Source organism: Pristiophorus japonicus, chromosome 17, assembly GCF_044704955.1.
Source record: "Pristiophorus japonicus isolate sPriJap1 chromosome 17, sPriJap1.hap1, whole genome shotgun sequence".
Taxonomy (NCBI): Eukaryota; Metazoa; Chordata; class Chondrichthyes; family Pristiophoridae; genus Pristiophorus; species Pristiophorus japonicus.
Window position 1 is genome coordinate 72,140,487 of NC_091993.1, and position 16,603 is coordinate 72,157,089.

At 46.4% G+C, this 16,603-nt stretch overlaps 1 protein-coding gene across 1 annotated transcript in view; it reads left to right on the forward strand.

The window, feature by feature from the left end:
* Positions 1–16,603, forward strand: part of ampd1 (adenosine monophosphate deaminase 1 (isoform M)) — a 56,943-nt gene that overhangs the window by 13,711 nt on the left and 26,629 nt on the right. Inside the window, exons 5-7 of the mRNA XM_070858845.1 lie at positions 2,897–3,116; positions 5,547–5,676; positions 12,306–12,500. Coding sequence (XP_070714946.1) covers positions 2,897–3,116; positions 5,547–5,676; positions 12,306–12,500 — 545 coding nt within the window. The remainder of the gene's footprint in view (positions 1–2,896; positions 3,117–5,546; positions 5,677–12,305; positions 12,501–16,603) is intronic.

The following is a 16,603-nucleotide window of genomic DNA, read 5'->3' on the forward strand; positions in this document are numbered from 1 at the left end:
TTGAGTGTTTCTCGTAATTTGGTGCTATTTATCTAAATTAAGTATTACCAAATATAACTGGCAGGGGTAGAGCCAAAAACTGGGGAGTATGGAGCAGTTCAATTAATCAAGCTAAGATTTACTTCAGAGAAGCTAGTGAATTCGATGTATGTGATATCTAGAATTCTGCAAGGAGTCCATGCATATCATAGATCCTTTATTAATAGCCAAACCCTCTAGCTTTGCTTGATGGTTTTGCCCATAATATCTCCTTCCATGTATTGATTCCCTTCAATAAGTTACAAATTTGGATCATACATTTCCCCCAAATTCTTTTCCAAATGGAATAGATTTAGTTTCCTTAATCTCTCTTCAACGCTTGGCGATCTAACCCTCTCTGTTGCCCTTATCTCAAGTCTTTCCATTGCCTCATTTTATAACTACGGTGGCCACTATTGGACAAATACTCTATGGGGTGAACTTTAACCCCCAGAAACGGGGAGGTTTTGGTCGGGTGGGATCCCCCGATCCTTCCGATCTTTCTTGTGGCCTCCGGACTCTGCTCACTCCCTGCTCTGGCCTTCCCGATGTTGCCTGGCTCAGGAGTCTGATCTTCCTCCCCCTGCTCCAGCCTCCCTGATTTCCAATGGCTCAGCACTCTGATCTTCCCCCCATTCCCCCCCCCACCACGAGCCTTCCCGATCTCAACCAGCTTGGAATGCTGATCCTCCTCACTCATCCGTGACCCCATCGCCCCCCCCCCGAATCTTCCCTCCCTCCTCTCTGCTCCCCTGGTGTAGAAGGCCTACCCACCAACAGCCAGCCAGCCTCTCAATCTGGCTGCCTGGGGCCAGGAAACAGAGATTAAAAATGGCCATCAGGTCTTGCCATTAAAGTCGCCAGGTCCTGAGGGAAACCCATTCTTCCGGGTTTCCTGATCTCAATCCAGTCCTCCCGCTCCCTCCCCGCCTCCGAGTTAGTATCCAGCCCTAAGTGTGGTAAGGCATGCCGAGAATGCTGAAATGAATTGAGATGTATTATTGTCTTAAGTTCAATGGAAAAAGCAGTGCCTGTGGGACAGTGTGACTCCGAGCAATGAGTGGAATTTCCCTCTAGTTTCTGATTGTTCTTGTGCTCAAAACTTTGGGATGCAGTGCCGTTTTCCGTTGGTAGGTGGCAGATCATTCCCAGTATTATTTTGGGTTTCCAATTGTGGAATTTCCTTTCATCTCTTTTTTTAACGTCATATATATCTCTCCCTTGATATGAGCAATAGCTGATTCAATCGTGGAATGTAATGGAGGGAATTAAAATATTTTCTGGTACATGTCTGTATTAGATCTGGAGCTTAGGGCAGGAGCACAAATCTCAGAAACCATTAGCGAGGTAGGTCTCAAGGGCCTTTCAGATCACTGCTCTCTGTCTAAATCAGAGGGAAAGAGTTAGAAAAGTGACTTAGTCAAGGTTGTCTCAATACCATCTGATTTGAAGATACGTGCTGCAGGAGGAGATAAAATAACACAAGGTTGCTCATCAATTCACTAGTCTTTCCTCAGCTCAGCCTTATTGTCTCTTTTTTTTGAAGATTATTCAACCAAAATTCATTAGAATGCTATTGCTGTTTCATTAGATCTCAACAGATTGAAAGAAATTACCTTTCTACATCAGAACAATGACTATTTTTGTGTCTATTTTACGAGTGGACTAATTAGCACGGCCTGTGTCTTGAAGGCATCCATGGCCATCGAATCATGGAATCATACAGCACAGGAGGCCGCCATTCGGACCGTCATACCTGTGCCGGCTCTTTGAAGGAGCCATCCAATTAGTCCCACACCCCTGCTCTTTCCCCATAACCTTGCAAAATGTTCGTTTGGTCATAGGAATACAAGAGGGAGGTAAGCAGTTCCACAGTTTTGAAGTCTGGGAAAGTATGAGTTAGAATAGCAAATGGCACAATGAGTCTAGGGGAGGGGGTGGCAAAATTGCCCCTTTTTTAGAGGCCCGTTAGCATCTCCGGGGGTAAATTGCGGAGATGTTGCTATGGCCATGCCGCACCCTATGATTAGCGCCCCAGGCCACTGTGCAACCGGCGATGATGTAATCGCTGTGCGCGGTGACCCCTCACCACCCCACGCTGGCCCCTTACCGCTACGCGGGGGGAAATTGCCCCGCGGGCCGCGAGGCTAGCACGAGCGGATGTCAACGCCAGCTTCACGGGTCACGAAACTGGCCGACATCCGCTCGCGGGGCGCTAGTTCAAGGGAAGAGCACCAGCACCTCATGCTGCCGTCTGTACTGGTTTGCCGACTCTCGATTTTGGATGCCAGGCTGCAGGCCCGGTCCCACGCTGCCCTGGTGGCCTAGTGGAGGCCATCAGAGGCCTTGCAGAGTGCGAAGCGGCCCTCCCCTTTAAGTGAAGGGAAGAGGTGTTGAAGCGCGTCAGCACTACGCAGAGCATCCGCGTAGTGCTTCATTCACCGCCCCAGTAGCGACCTGCCCTGAAAGGAAGTGGATTGCGTGAGATTGCGTTCCGCTTCCTTTGAGGGGTGGTAAGCCCAATTCAGCGGCCGGGGCGTGACTTCTGTGCCGGGTGCAGGAAGTCCCACCCCCAGCTGGTTACCGCCCCCAATCGGGACACAGGGCAATTTTGCTCCCTTGATTTCAAAGCAGTAAGGATGTAGGGGAATAGAAGATTGTGTGGAGCACTATAGTTGTAGCCTAGGGGGGGAACAATAGTGGAAAGCTCAAAGGATCAATCACCATAGTAACATCAATGAAAGGGAAAAACAGAGAGGTTGGAGGTCAGAAGCTAGTGATGAGAGAAGGATTGATTGCCTGCCGGTAACATTTTTCTTGTACTTAGTGTCTGGTTTTGTTTATATATCAAATAATAATTTTCACTTTTTTATTTCAGTATTTACTCCACCCTTAAAGCAAGGCGAGGACCCCTTTAGCCCAGAGGGTCTACCTGAAAACCTTGGCTATGTGTGTAAGATGAAAGATGGGGTGGTCTATGTTTACGCCAATAATGAATCTGTCAAAAGGAATGAACCCAAAGACCTACCATACCCAGACCTGACCACATTCATCGATGACATGAACTTTCTAATTGCATTGATCGCTCAGGGGCCTGTGTAAGTTACCACATCATTGACGAAGGGAGAACCATTTTTGATTTAACATTTTCATGCTTGTCATTAAAACAGTGGGAATTAAGCTTTCGTAATGGTCCATGAAATCAATTACCCACACCAGACCAGGAAGGCCCCAGGTTTGGTCCCTTGTATATGTTACTCTCTGCCTGCGCTGTAGTATCGGGAGAGAGAAATTAACCAGTGACTTGTCCTGGATAGTGTGTGTGTGTGAATATTGGCTAAGGACAGTATCAGGCTCTGCTGTAATCCTTTCCTTCCTACCATCATTAGATAGCCTGCCAATATTCACACTTCAGGTTTATACAGGCATGTCCACGAGGGTGGGGGAATAATAAATCCTGAAAAATTACAGCCCAGCATGCATCAATACCGTCAGAAGAAATAGAGAGGAAATTGGAGAAGCAATAAGTAGTGTGACTCGTGGAAGGTATTGCTTGGCTTTGGATGGTTAAAGATGCTTTTACCCATTCACATAATTCTGCATCACGATGAAGCAAACCTTGATTGATGGCTGTAATGTATTTGCTTCATGGGTTCAATGCTTAAGAATTCATAGCAACACATTGCTTTAAGAACTAGTTGGTTTATTAGCAAAGGTTTAACAATCACACTACACGTTACCAGTTCATCCACCAGGCGCACAACTACCTGCCTCGTGGATCCCCTGAACTCAACTGGCTGGGGTTTTATTGAGTCTTGTGAACATCACGTGACCGGGTAAGCCACTTCCAACTCAACAGCTCAACCAACCTGAGAGCATACTCACAGGTGCATACATTACATTGGCGATGACTGATTTATTTTCAAATATGAAGGACCATGCACTGAAATGGAGTGAGACATGCTCACTCCACTGGACACCCAATCTCAGGAGAGCTGCTGGATTGGGGCCAATCATTCAAGAGGGAGAGAGAGGGTAATAGAAAGTTAGTCGAACTCCCATCCCATACTATCAAATGAATTGTATTCAGAATAGAAAACTGTGGACTGAGATGTTAATCCACTGAATAATCTGTGTAATATAGGGTTAATTCACTGTGTCCCTGCTCCCAGTGGGAAGCATAGGTCAGAGGAGGGGCTATAACACTGTAGTGCTGGTTACATAAGAATTAGGAGCAGGAGTAGGCCATTTGGCCCCTCAAGCCTGCTCCGCTATTCAATAAGATCATGGCTGATCTTCTACTTCAACTCCACTTTCCTGCACTGTCCACATATTCCCTTAATATCCAAAAATCTAGCGATCTCGGTCTTGAATATACTCAAAGACTGAGCCTCCACAGCCCTCTGGGGTAGGGAATTCCAAAGATTCACCACCCTCTAAGTGAAGAAGTGTCTCCTCATCTCAATCCTAAATGGCTGTAACCTTATTTAACCCCGGTTTTAGATTCCCCAGCCAGAGAAAACATCCTCCCTGCATCTACCCTGTCAAGCCCTGTAAGAATTTTGTATGTTTCAATGAGATCACCTCTCATTCTTCTGAACTCTAGAGAATATAGGCCGAGTCTACTCAATCTCTCCTCATAGGACAAACCCCCCATCCCAGGAATCAGTCTGGTGAACCTTCGTTGCACTCCCTCTATGACAAGTATATCCTTCCTTATGTAAGGAGACCAAAACTGTACACAATACTCCAGGTGCGGTCTCACCAGGGCCCTATATAATTGCAATAAGATGTCTTTATTCTTATACTCAAATCCTCTTGTAATAAAGGCCAATACACTGACCCATGGCTCCCCACAAAGAAAGAAAAATTTGCATGTATATGGCTTCCTATTGAATCTTCAGGGTGTCCTAAAGTGCTTTATATGAATTACTTTTGGAGTGCAGTCTCTGTTATGGATGTAAACGCAGCAACCAAATTGCAGACAACAAGGTCTCACAAACAACTAATGAATGAACAACCCGACTGTCTGCTCATCTTCAAATAGTGCCATGGCCCCTTTTATAGTCAGGGCTTTGGTTTACCACTTCATCATAAAGATAATGCAACACTGCCTCAATACTCCACCTAACTGTCAGCCTAAATTATGGGGATAATTTTAACCAAACCTGCCCAGCAGGAAACTTTGACAGGATTGACACGGGCAGGGTGTAAAACAGGTGCCTGATCTGATTAGTTTCCTGCCGGGCAGAGAGGATTAAATTACCCCCATGTGCTCAATTCCTGCAGTGGAGTTTCAATCCACAACCTTCTGATTTAGAGGCAGAAGTGCTTCCACTGAGTCAAACACAAGATCCTATGGATATATAAGATGTATATATATATATATGTATATATATGGGTGTTGTGCGATCTGCCCCCATTATGTACAATAACATAACCAGTTTTTGCAGACGGGAATAACATTCTATTTTCTGTTAAAAAGGCCCTGACTGAGATGGATTTCACTTCTTGGTTTCTTGGTTTAGAAAGACGTATGCCCACCGCCGCTTGAAATTTCTTCAATCTAAGTTCAACCTGCACGAGATGCTGAATGATATGGAAGAGATAAAAGAACTGAAGATTAATCCTCACAGAGATTTCTACAATGTCAGAAAGGTAGAGTGTCTCTTTATCCTGGTGTGTGTTAATACAGCAGTGACACGTGCAACTCACCCCACTGCTGTCTCTGAAATACATTTACCATGCCCTCCAAACTCAGATCTCACTGATTGATCCCCCCCAATACGTCCTGACCCCACTGATTGGCCCACCCTATACTTCCTAGCCCCACTGATTGGTCCACCCTATACTTTCTGGCCCCAATGATTGGTCCACGCAATACTTTCTGGCCCACTGATTGGCCCACCCTATACTTCCTGGCCCCACTGCATAAGAAAGGAGAAGAAAAGGCAAACATGAAAATTAAGCAGAAGAGCGGGGAGAGAGAAAGAAACTAAAAGGACAGAGAGAGTACCAGACAGAATTGAAGGGAGAGAGGGATTGAAGTGAAAGAAAGAGAGAGGCAGAGCACAGAAGAGAGACAGGGAATGATTCGAAGGAAGAGAGAGAGTGATAGAAGTGGAAGAGGAGGAGCAGGACAAAGTGAAAGAGGAGAGAGGGAGACAGGAATGAAGGTAGAAAGAGGATCAAAAATGGAGAGACCGTGAAGGAGAAAAAGGACAGACAGATAAAAATGAAGGGAGAGCGAGAGAAAGATGGATGTGAAGGAGGAGAGAGAGACAGACTGATCATGTTTCAGCCTCCTCCTCTAAGTGCTCCTTCTATAAAGTTGCTAGGGATGTTCTGCGGTGTAAAAGGCGCTTTGTAAATGTAAGTTTAACTGCGAGCCGAACCTTTGTTTCCTCTTGGGCTCTTCTCTCGTCATCCAATCAGGCCGTCTTTCATTTCTCCCCTTTCAGATACTTCCCCCCCCCCCCCCCCCCACAATCTCTGCCCTAACCCCTCACTACTCCTCTGCCTTTCGACTTTCCTGCTGCCTTTGCAGGCTTGAATTGTCCTGTAATACACCCGTAGCCATTCTCTTTCTTGGCAGTCTCTGAAGAGCCGTCAAGGGTCCCATTGCTGCGTCCTTACAAGCAGCAGTCCAAACTTCCCTGTCCTATCTTACTGACCTTCCCAAACAGTGCTCCCACTGGAGACTAATCTTGCCAACCTCTGTCCGTCCTCTCTCTTGCCCCTATTCTCAGTAAACCGCTGATCACCCAAATTCCCTTTCTGATCCCCATGCGAGCTGACATTGTAAATGGTTCACTTCTCAGGTACTTCCATCATCATATGCTTCCTCAAAATACCCACCTTAATCAATCTGTCCTTCCAAACTATCACCCCATCTCCAACGTGCCTTTCCTTTTCAAAGTCCTTCACCGTGTTGTCAACTCCAAAATCAGTGCCCATCTTTCCTGCAACTGTTGAATCTCTCCAAACAGATTTCCGCCCTTGCCACAGTATTGCAACAGCACCAATCAGGATCACGAATGACATCCTCTGTGACGCTGACATTATCCCTCCTTGGCTTCCTCAGTCTCTCTGTAGTCTTTGACATGGTTGGTTGCACCATTCTTCTCCAACGTCTCTCCTCAATTGTCCAGCTCTTGCTAGTTTCCATTGTTACATATCCAGTTGTAGCCAGAGCATCTCCAACAATGTCTTCTCAACCCGTCCCCCTGCACTGTTACCTCACGAGTCCTCTGGAGCTCTATCCTTGGCCCCCTCCTTTTCTTCACCTATATGCTGTTGCCCCTTCATGACGTCATCCGCAGACATGATTTGGCTTCCACATGTACTCTGACGACACCCAATTCTGCCTTGCCAACACCTCTCTCAACTCCTCCAAGGCCTCTGTGATGTAGGCTGCTTGTCCGGCACTTTACATTTCTGGAAGCGGTGTCGTTTCCTCCAGTTAAACATGAGAGAACCATAATCATCGCCTCCCGCACAAACTCCATTCCCTTGCCACCGATTCCAGCGCTTTTCCCAGCCACTCTCAGCCTGAATCAGATTGCCTGTAACCTCGATGCCTTACTCGAACCCAAGCTGAGTTTCCAACCCTATATTCTCTCCAGCCCAGAGCACCTCCAAACCATTGTCTGCCTGCAGCTCTATCTCAGCCCATCTCCTCTTGAAATCTTCATCTGTGTCTTTGTCACCTCCAGATTCCACTGCCCCAATGCTCAACTGCACTGCCTCCCCTTCCCTATCCTCCATCCTTGAGCTCACCCCAAACAGTGCTGCATGTAGCCTATCCCATAACAAGTCCCCATTTACCTACATTGACTCCCTGACTCACAATTCCTCAAATATAAAATTCATATCCCTGTGTTATAATCCCTTCATGGCCTTGCCCCTCCCTAGCTCTCCCAACCTACAAATGTCCCAGATTGCTCCATTCCACTGACTCCAGCCTCTTGTGCATTCCCGCTCCCTTTGCCTCACCATTGGCAGTCGCTCGTTGCTTGTCTGACATCCAGGAGTGGATGAGCAGAAATTTTCTTCAATTAAATATTGGGATGACCAAAGTCATTGTCTTTGGTCCCCGCCACAAACTGCGTTCCTTTGCCACCGACTCCATCCCTCTCCCTAGCATCTATCTGAGGCTAAACCAGACTGTTCACAACCTAGGTGTCATATTTGTCCTTGAAATGAGCTTTCGGCCACGTATCCGCGGCATAACTAAGACCACCTATTTCCACCTCCGTAACATCACTCGCCTCTGCCCCTGCCTCAGCTCAAACCCTCATCCATGCCTTTGTTACCTCTAGACTTGACTACTCCAATGCACTCCTGGGTGGCCTCCCACATTCTACTCTACGTAAACTTGAGGTCATCCAAAACTCAGCAGCCCGTGTTCTAACTCGCACCAAGTCCCGATCACCCATCACCCCTGTGCTCGCTGACCTACGTTGGCTCCCGGTTAAGCAATGCCTTGATTTCAAAATTCTCATCCTTGTTTAAAAATCACTCCATGACCTCACCCCTCCCTATCTCTGTAATCTCTTTCCCAATGGATTTGCAGGATCTTGCGGAGGCAGCGCTGGTGGTACATCTCCAGCACTTTGAGGTGTCTACTATATATGGTCCACGTCGCTGAGCCATATAGGAGGGTGGGTATCACTACTGCCCTGAAGACCATAAACTTGGTGCCAGATTTGAGGTCCTGGTTCTTCAAACACTCTCTTCCTCAGGCGACCGAAGGCTGTGCTGGTACACTGGAGGCGGTGTTGAACCTCATCGCCGATGTCTGCCCTTGCTGCTAGTGGAGGAAGAGCATCTGGGAGGGTGCTGAGCACCTCGAGTCACGTCGCCAGGAGCATGCAGAAATCAAGCGCAGACAGCGGAAGGAGCGTGCAGCAAACCAGGCTCCCCACCCACCCTTTCCTTCAACCACTGTTTGCCCCACCTGTGACAGAGACTGTAATTCCCGTATTGGACTGTACAGCCACCTGAGAACTCACTTTTAGAGTAGAAGCAAGTCTTCCTCGATTCCGAGGGACTGCCTGTGATGATGGTGAACCTCTTTCAGCCTCACAACCCCAAGAGATGTCTGCACTCCTCAAATTCTGCCCTCTTGAACATCCTTGATTATAACTGCTCAACCATCGGTGGCCGTGCCTTCAGCTGTTTGGGCCCTAAGTTCTGGAATTCCCTCGCTAAATCTTTCCGCCTCTCTACCTCTCTTTCCTCCTTTAAGATGCTCCTTAAAACCAACCTCTTTGACCAGGCTTTTGGTCATCTGCCGTAATTTCTTCTTATGTAGCTCGGTGTCAACTTTATCTATTTTCTCTTATAACACTGCTGTGAAGTGCCTTGGGATGTTATACTACGTTAAAGTCGCTATTTTAATAAAAGTTGTTGTTGTTCCTTCAGCCGCCTAGCCCCCATGCTCTGGAATTCCCTTCCTAGACCTCTTTGCCTCTCCTCCTCCCTCTCTTTGTTTAAGACCCTTAAAACTATCTCAATGACCTCTGTGGCCTCCCGACCTCTCGGCCTCCGAACTCCCAACTTAAAAGAAATAGAGAAAAGAGAGCTACTTACCAACTCACCTCACCGACCTCCGAGGCTTCCGAACTCCCGACCTCACAGGGCCTACCTATTCACCGACCTCCCGATTCACCGACTCGCCAACCATTGGTTCGGTGTCCATTTTTTAATTGCGCCTCTGTGAAGCGCCTTGTGATGTATTTATATAGCATCTTTAATGAAGAAACACAAGTTGCTGTAGTAGTAGTAGAAATAGGAAACAGGAATAGGAAATAGGAGCTGGATATAGGAGCCATACGGCCCCTCGAGCCTGCTCCGTCATTCAGTAAGATCATGGCTGATCTTCGATCTCAACTCCACTTTCCCACCCTGTCCGCATAGAGTCCAAAAATGTATCACTCCCAGCCTTGAATATACTCAACGTCTGAGCAACACAGCCCTCCAATTCCAAAGATTCCCAATCCTCTGAGTGAAGAAACTTCCCCTCGTCTCAGTCCTAAATGGCTGCCACCCTGCCTGAAATGATGCCACCTGGTTCGAGGCTCTCCAGCCAGAGGGAACAGCCTCTCAACAGCTATCCTGTCAAACCCTCTCAGAACCTTACGGGGCCGAAATTGCCCCGCGCTGGATTTGCAGCACATCATTCGAATTACTGTTTGGTTTCGCGCCAGCGCAGGAAACGCCAGGGCTGACGCAAATTTGCATTCTTTTTGAAACAAGAATGGTGGGGGCGGTAACCGTGTGTTCTTGTGGCGACCCCGGGGTGGTCGTGGCGTGCGAAGTTCAGCACTGCGCTACTCACGTCAGGAGTTACTCACGTGATGATGTCAGCATGTGGGTGCTAATGTGCCGCGTCATGCCGCCACGTCGCAACGTCCCTCCCCTTCTATTAAAGCACCTTTAGTGCCGGCCACTGGGCCACCAGGGAGGGTGTTGGTTGGGCCGGCAACCAAGAGCGGGGGTGCCGGGCTACACGTTGGCAACCCGGCTGAACCAGCGTCCGCCATTGTCGGGGAAAAGTCGGCAGACACAAAAAAGATGTCGGCGGCGGCACCTGTCCTTTAAGGGCGGCCGGGGAACATAGAAACATAGAAAATAGGTGCAGGAGTAGGCCATTCGGCCCTTTGAGCCTGCACCCCCATTCAATGAGTACCACAACTTCTTGCGGCTGCCGATGGCATCGCCCCGCGCAGAGCTCTCTCCCGCGGGGCAATTTCCCCCACGGGATCGCCTTGGCGCAGCGCAAACCCCTTTTTGCCCGCCGACCCCCAGGGGCAATTGTGGGGGGAGTGCTCTGTGTGCTGCACCCGGGCGAAAACCCTTTAGCGCACCCTCATCACCGGCCACCGCTGCTAACTGCCCCTGCATAAAGGGGCAATTTCGGCCCCTATATGTTTTAATGAGATCACCTCTCATTCTTCTAAACTCCAGAGCATACAGGCCCATTCTACTCAATCTCTCCTCATAGGACAGCCCTCTGATCCCAGGAATCAATCTTGTTGTTCCAGTAGATGATGGAAGATAGCATAGTCAAGGACTCCCAAAAAAAAAGACTTGCATTTATATAGCGCCTTTCACGACCACCAGACATCCCAAAGTGCTTTACAGCCAATGAAGTACTTTTGAAATGTAACTGTTGGACTGTAGAAAATTCAGCAGCCAACTTGTGCACACCAAGCTCCCACAAACACCAATGTGATAATGACCAGATAATCTGTTTTTGTTAAGTTAATTGAGAGATAAATATTGGCCAAATATTGGATAACCCTGCCCTTCTTTGAAATAGTGCCATGGCATCTTTTACATCCACCTGAGAGAGTAGACTAGACATTGGTTTAACACCTCATCTGAAAGATGGCACCTCCAACAATGCAGCACTCTCTCAGCACTGCACTGGAGTGTCAGCCTGGATTTTTGTGCTCAAGTCTCTGGAGTGGGACTTGAACCCACAACCTTCTGACTCAGAGCCGAGAGTGCTGCCCACTCGTAACTGGTAGCAGGAACGGTAGCATAGTGGTTATGTTACTGGACAAGGAATCCAGAGGCCTGGACTAAGGATCGGGAGATAGGATCTCAAATCCTACCACGGCAGCTGGGGAAATTAAATTCAGACAATTAAACAAATCTGGAATAAAAAACTAGTACCAGTAAAAGTGACTCTGAAGTTGTCGGATTGTCGTAAAAACCCATCTGATTCACTAATGTCCTTTAGGGAAGGAAATCTGCCGTCCTTACCTGGTCTGGCCTGTATGTGACTCCAGACCCTGAGCAATGTGGTTAACTCTTAACTGCCCTCTGCAGTTCAAGAAGACAGCTCACCACCACCTTCTCAAGCGCAATTAGGGATGGGCAATAAATGCTGACCTTGTTAGTGACGCCCACGTCTCGTGAACGAATTTTTAAGAACTGAGCCACAGCTGATACTTAGTACACTAAGCCTGACTAATTCAAAAGCAAATTAGTGACACGGAGGCTAATCCCACTGCTATAAAATATCATTGACCCTTTCCCCTACTCAATTTATGTTGCACCAAGGCTTCTAAACTGTTCCTTACCTCCAGCAGTCTTCACTTCCTGCCACAATCTACAGTTTTGAAAACACAAGATTGTGCCACTTAACTTCTTGATTCAACTCATCCGTTTTCTTACTGCTTTGAACGTGGCTGATGTCCCGCCCCATGAGCTTCAGGCTTTTACACAAGAGAAAAAGTCTAAGAAAGGTCCGTCTTCCCTTTCTCTCCACTCAGGTCGACACGCACATCCACGCAGCGGCCTGCATGAATCAGAAGCACCTCCTGCGCTTTATAAAGAAGTCCGCTAAGCTGGATGCAGATCGCGTCATCTGGAAAAGCAAGGACAATCAACTCACTCTGAAAGAGCTCTTCGCAAAGCTGAAGCTAAATGCCTATGACCTGACGGTGGATTCCTTGGATGTGCACGCTGTAAGTGTACTTGGTTATATTCCAGGCACTCCCAGCAGGGAGATAGAGCTGTGATATAACGACAGGTTGTGATATAACATCAGGGCTATGATATAACGATAGGTATATGATATATCGATAGGCTGTGATATAACGATCGGGCTGCGATATAATGATAGGGCTGTGATATAAAGATAGGGCTGTGATATAATCACAGGCCATGATATAATGACAGGCTGTGATATAACGATAGGGCTGTGATATAATCACAAGCCATGATATAATGATAGGCATGTGATGTATCGACAGGGACGTGATAAAACGACAGGGCTGTGATATAATGACAGGATGTGATATAACGATAGGGCTGTGATATCACATCAGGGCTGTTATATAATGATAGGCATGTGATATAACGACAGGCTGTGATATAACGGCAGGACTGTGATATAACATTAATGCTGTGATATAATGACCAGCTGCGATATAAAGATAGGGCTTTGATATAACGCTAGAGCTTTGATATAACGATAGGGCTGTGATATAACATTAATGCTGTGATATAACGACCGAGTGCGATATAAGGATAGTGCTGTGATGTAACGCTAGAGCTTTGATATAACGATAGGGCTGTGATATAACGTCAGACTATGATATAACAATAGGGCTGTGATGTAACGACAGGCCGTGAGATAAAGACAGGCCGTGAGATAAAGACAGGGCTTTGATATAACGATTGGGCTTTGATATAACGATTGGGCTTTGATATAACGATTGGGCTTTGATATAATGATAGGGCTGTGATATCACGTCAGGGCTGTTATATAATGATAGGCATGTGATGTATCGACAGGGATGTGATATAACGATAGGGCTGTGTTATAACGACTGGTTGTGATATAACGACATGTTGAGCTATAATGATAGGGCTGCGCTATAACAATAGGATGTAATATAACGATAGGGCTGTGATATAAAGACAGGATTGTGAAACAACGATAGAGCTGTGCTATAACGGCAGGGCTGTGCTATAACATTAATGCTGTGATATAACGACTAGCTGCGATATAAAGATAGAGCTTTGATATAACATTAATGCTGTGATATAACGACCTAGAGCAATATAAGGATAGTGCTGTGATGTAACGCTAGAGCTTTGATATAACGATAGGGCTGTGATATAACGACAGACTATGATATAACAACAGGGCTATGATATGAGGATAGAGCCATGATGTAGCGACAGGCTGTGATGTAACGACAGGCTGTGATATAACAATAGGGCCGTGAGATAAAGACAGGCCGTGAGATAAAGAATAAAGACAGGCCGTGATATAACGGCAGGGCCGTGATATAACGACCGAGTGCAATATAAGGATAGTGCTGTGATATAACGACAGACTATGATATAACAACAGGGCTATGATATGAGGATAGAGCCGTGATGTAACGACAGGCATGTGATGTCACTCAGGCTGCGGATCTAAGGACGGGGCTGCGGATCTAAGGACGGGGCTGCGGTGTAAATTTAAGGCTGTGATATAACAGCAGGGCTGTGATATAGCGACAGGACCTTCAAATAACATATCCACAGCCTTAATAACGACACATCTGTGATATGATGACAGGTCTGTGATACAACAATAGGGCTGTGATATGACGTTAGGCTGTGATATGACATTAAGGCTGTGATATAACGGCCGGGCTGTGATATAACGATATGGCTGTGATATAACAGCAGGGCTGTGATATAACGATATGGCTGTGATATAACAGCAGGGCTGTGATATAACGATATGGCTGTGATATAACAGCAGGGCTGTGATATAGCGACAGGACCTTCAAATAACATTAAGGCTGTGGATATAACGACACATCTGTGATATGATGACAGGTTTGTGATACAACAATAGGGCTGTGGTACAACGATAGGGCTGAGTTATAATATTAAGGCTGTGATATAACGACAGGGCTGTGATATAACGACAGGGCTGTGATATAACGACAGGGCTGTGATATAACGACAGGGCTGTGATATATCGATAGGGCTGTGATATAACGACAGGCTGTGGTACAACGATAGGGCTGAGTTATAATATTAAGGCTATGATATAACAACAGGCTGTGATATAACGATAGGGCTGTGATATAACGATAGTACTGCAATATAAAGATACCGCTGTGACATATCAATTGGGCTGTGATATAACGACAGCACTGTGATATAACATTAGGGCTGTGATATAACGAAAGGTTGTGATTTAACGACATGTTGTGATATAACGATAGGGCTGTGATGTAACTATAGGCTGTGATATAGTGACAGGGCTGCGATAGAATGACAGGTCTGTGATATAACAATAGGGTTCTGATATAGCAATAGGGCTGTGGTATGACAACAGGCTGCGATATAACGATAGGGATGTGATATATCATTAAGGCTGTGATATAATGATTGGGCTGTGATATATCGATTGGGCTGTGATATATCGATTGGGCTGTGATATAATGATATGTCTGTAGTATAACGATAGAGTTGCGATATATCGATAGGGCTGTGATATATCGATAGGGCTGTGATATAACGATAGGGTGCGATATAACAACAGGCTGTGATATAATGACAGAGCCTTGATATAACATTCAGGCTGTGATATAACAATAGGAGTGCAATATAATGATACCGCTGTGATGTATCGCTTGGGCTGTGATATAACAACAGCGCTGTGATATAACGACAAGCTGTGGTATAACGATAGTGCTGTGATATAACAATAGGGCTGCGATATATCGATAGAGCTGTGATATGACATAACGATAGGGCTGTGGTATGACGGCAGGTCTGTGATATAACGATGGGGCTATGATATAACGACAGGCTGTGATATAACGATAGGGCTGTGGTATGGCGACCGGTCTGTGATATAAAAATAGGACTGCAATATAAGGATACCGCTGTGACATATCGATTGGGCTGTGATATATTGACAGCATTGTGATATAACATTAGGGCTGTGATATAACATTAGAGCTGTGATATAACATTAAGGCTGTGATATAACGATGGGACTGCGATATAACGATAAATAGAAACATAGAAAATAGGTGCAGGAGTAGGCCATTCGGCCCTTCTAGCCTGCACCGCCATTCAATGAGTTCATGGCTGAACATTCAACTTCAGTACCCCTTCCTGCTTTCTCGCCATACCCCTTGATCCCCCGAGTAGTAAGGACCTCATCTAACTCCTTTTTGAATATATTTAGTGAATTGGCCTCAACAACTTTCTGTGGTAGAGAATTCCACAGGTTCACCACTCTCTGGGTGAAGAAGTTCCTCCGCATCTCGGTCCTAAATGGCTTACCCCTTATCCTTAGACTGTGACCTCTGGTTCTGGACTTCCCCAACATTGGGAACATTCTTCCTGCATCTAACCTGTCTAACCCCGTCAGAATTTTAAATGTTTCTATGAGGTCCCCTCTCATTCTTCTGAACTCCAGTGAATACAAGCCCAGTTGATCCAGTCTTTCTTGATAGGTCAGTCCCGCCATCCCGGGAATCAGTCTGGTGAACCTTCGCTGCACTCCCTCAATAGCAAGAATGTCCTTCCTCAGGTTAGGAGACCAAAACTGTACACAATAATCCAGGTGTGGCCTCACCAATGCCCTGTACAACTGTAGTAACACCTCCCTGCCCCTGTACTCAAATCCCCTTGCTATGAAGGCCAACATGCCATTTGCTTTCTTAACCGCCTGCTGCACCTGTATGCCAACCTTCAATGATGTACCATGACACCCAGGTCTCTTTGCACCTCCCCTTTTCCTAATCTGTCACCATTCAGATAATAGTCTGTCTCTCTGTTTTTACCACCAAAGTGGATAACCTCACATTTATCCACATTATATTTCATCGGCCATGCATTTGCCCACTCACCTAACCTATCCAAGTCGCTCTGCAGCCTCACAGCATTCTCCTCGCAGCTCACACTGCCACCCAACTTAGTGTCATCCGCAAATTTGGAGATACTACATTTAATCCCCTCATCTAAATCATTAATGTACAGTGTAAACAGCTGGGGCCCCAGCACAGAACCTTGCAGTACCCCACTAGTCACTGCCTGCCATTCT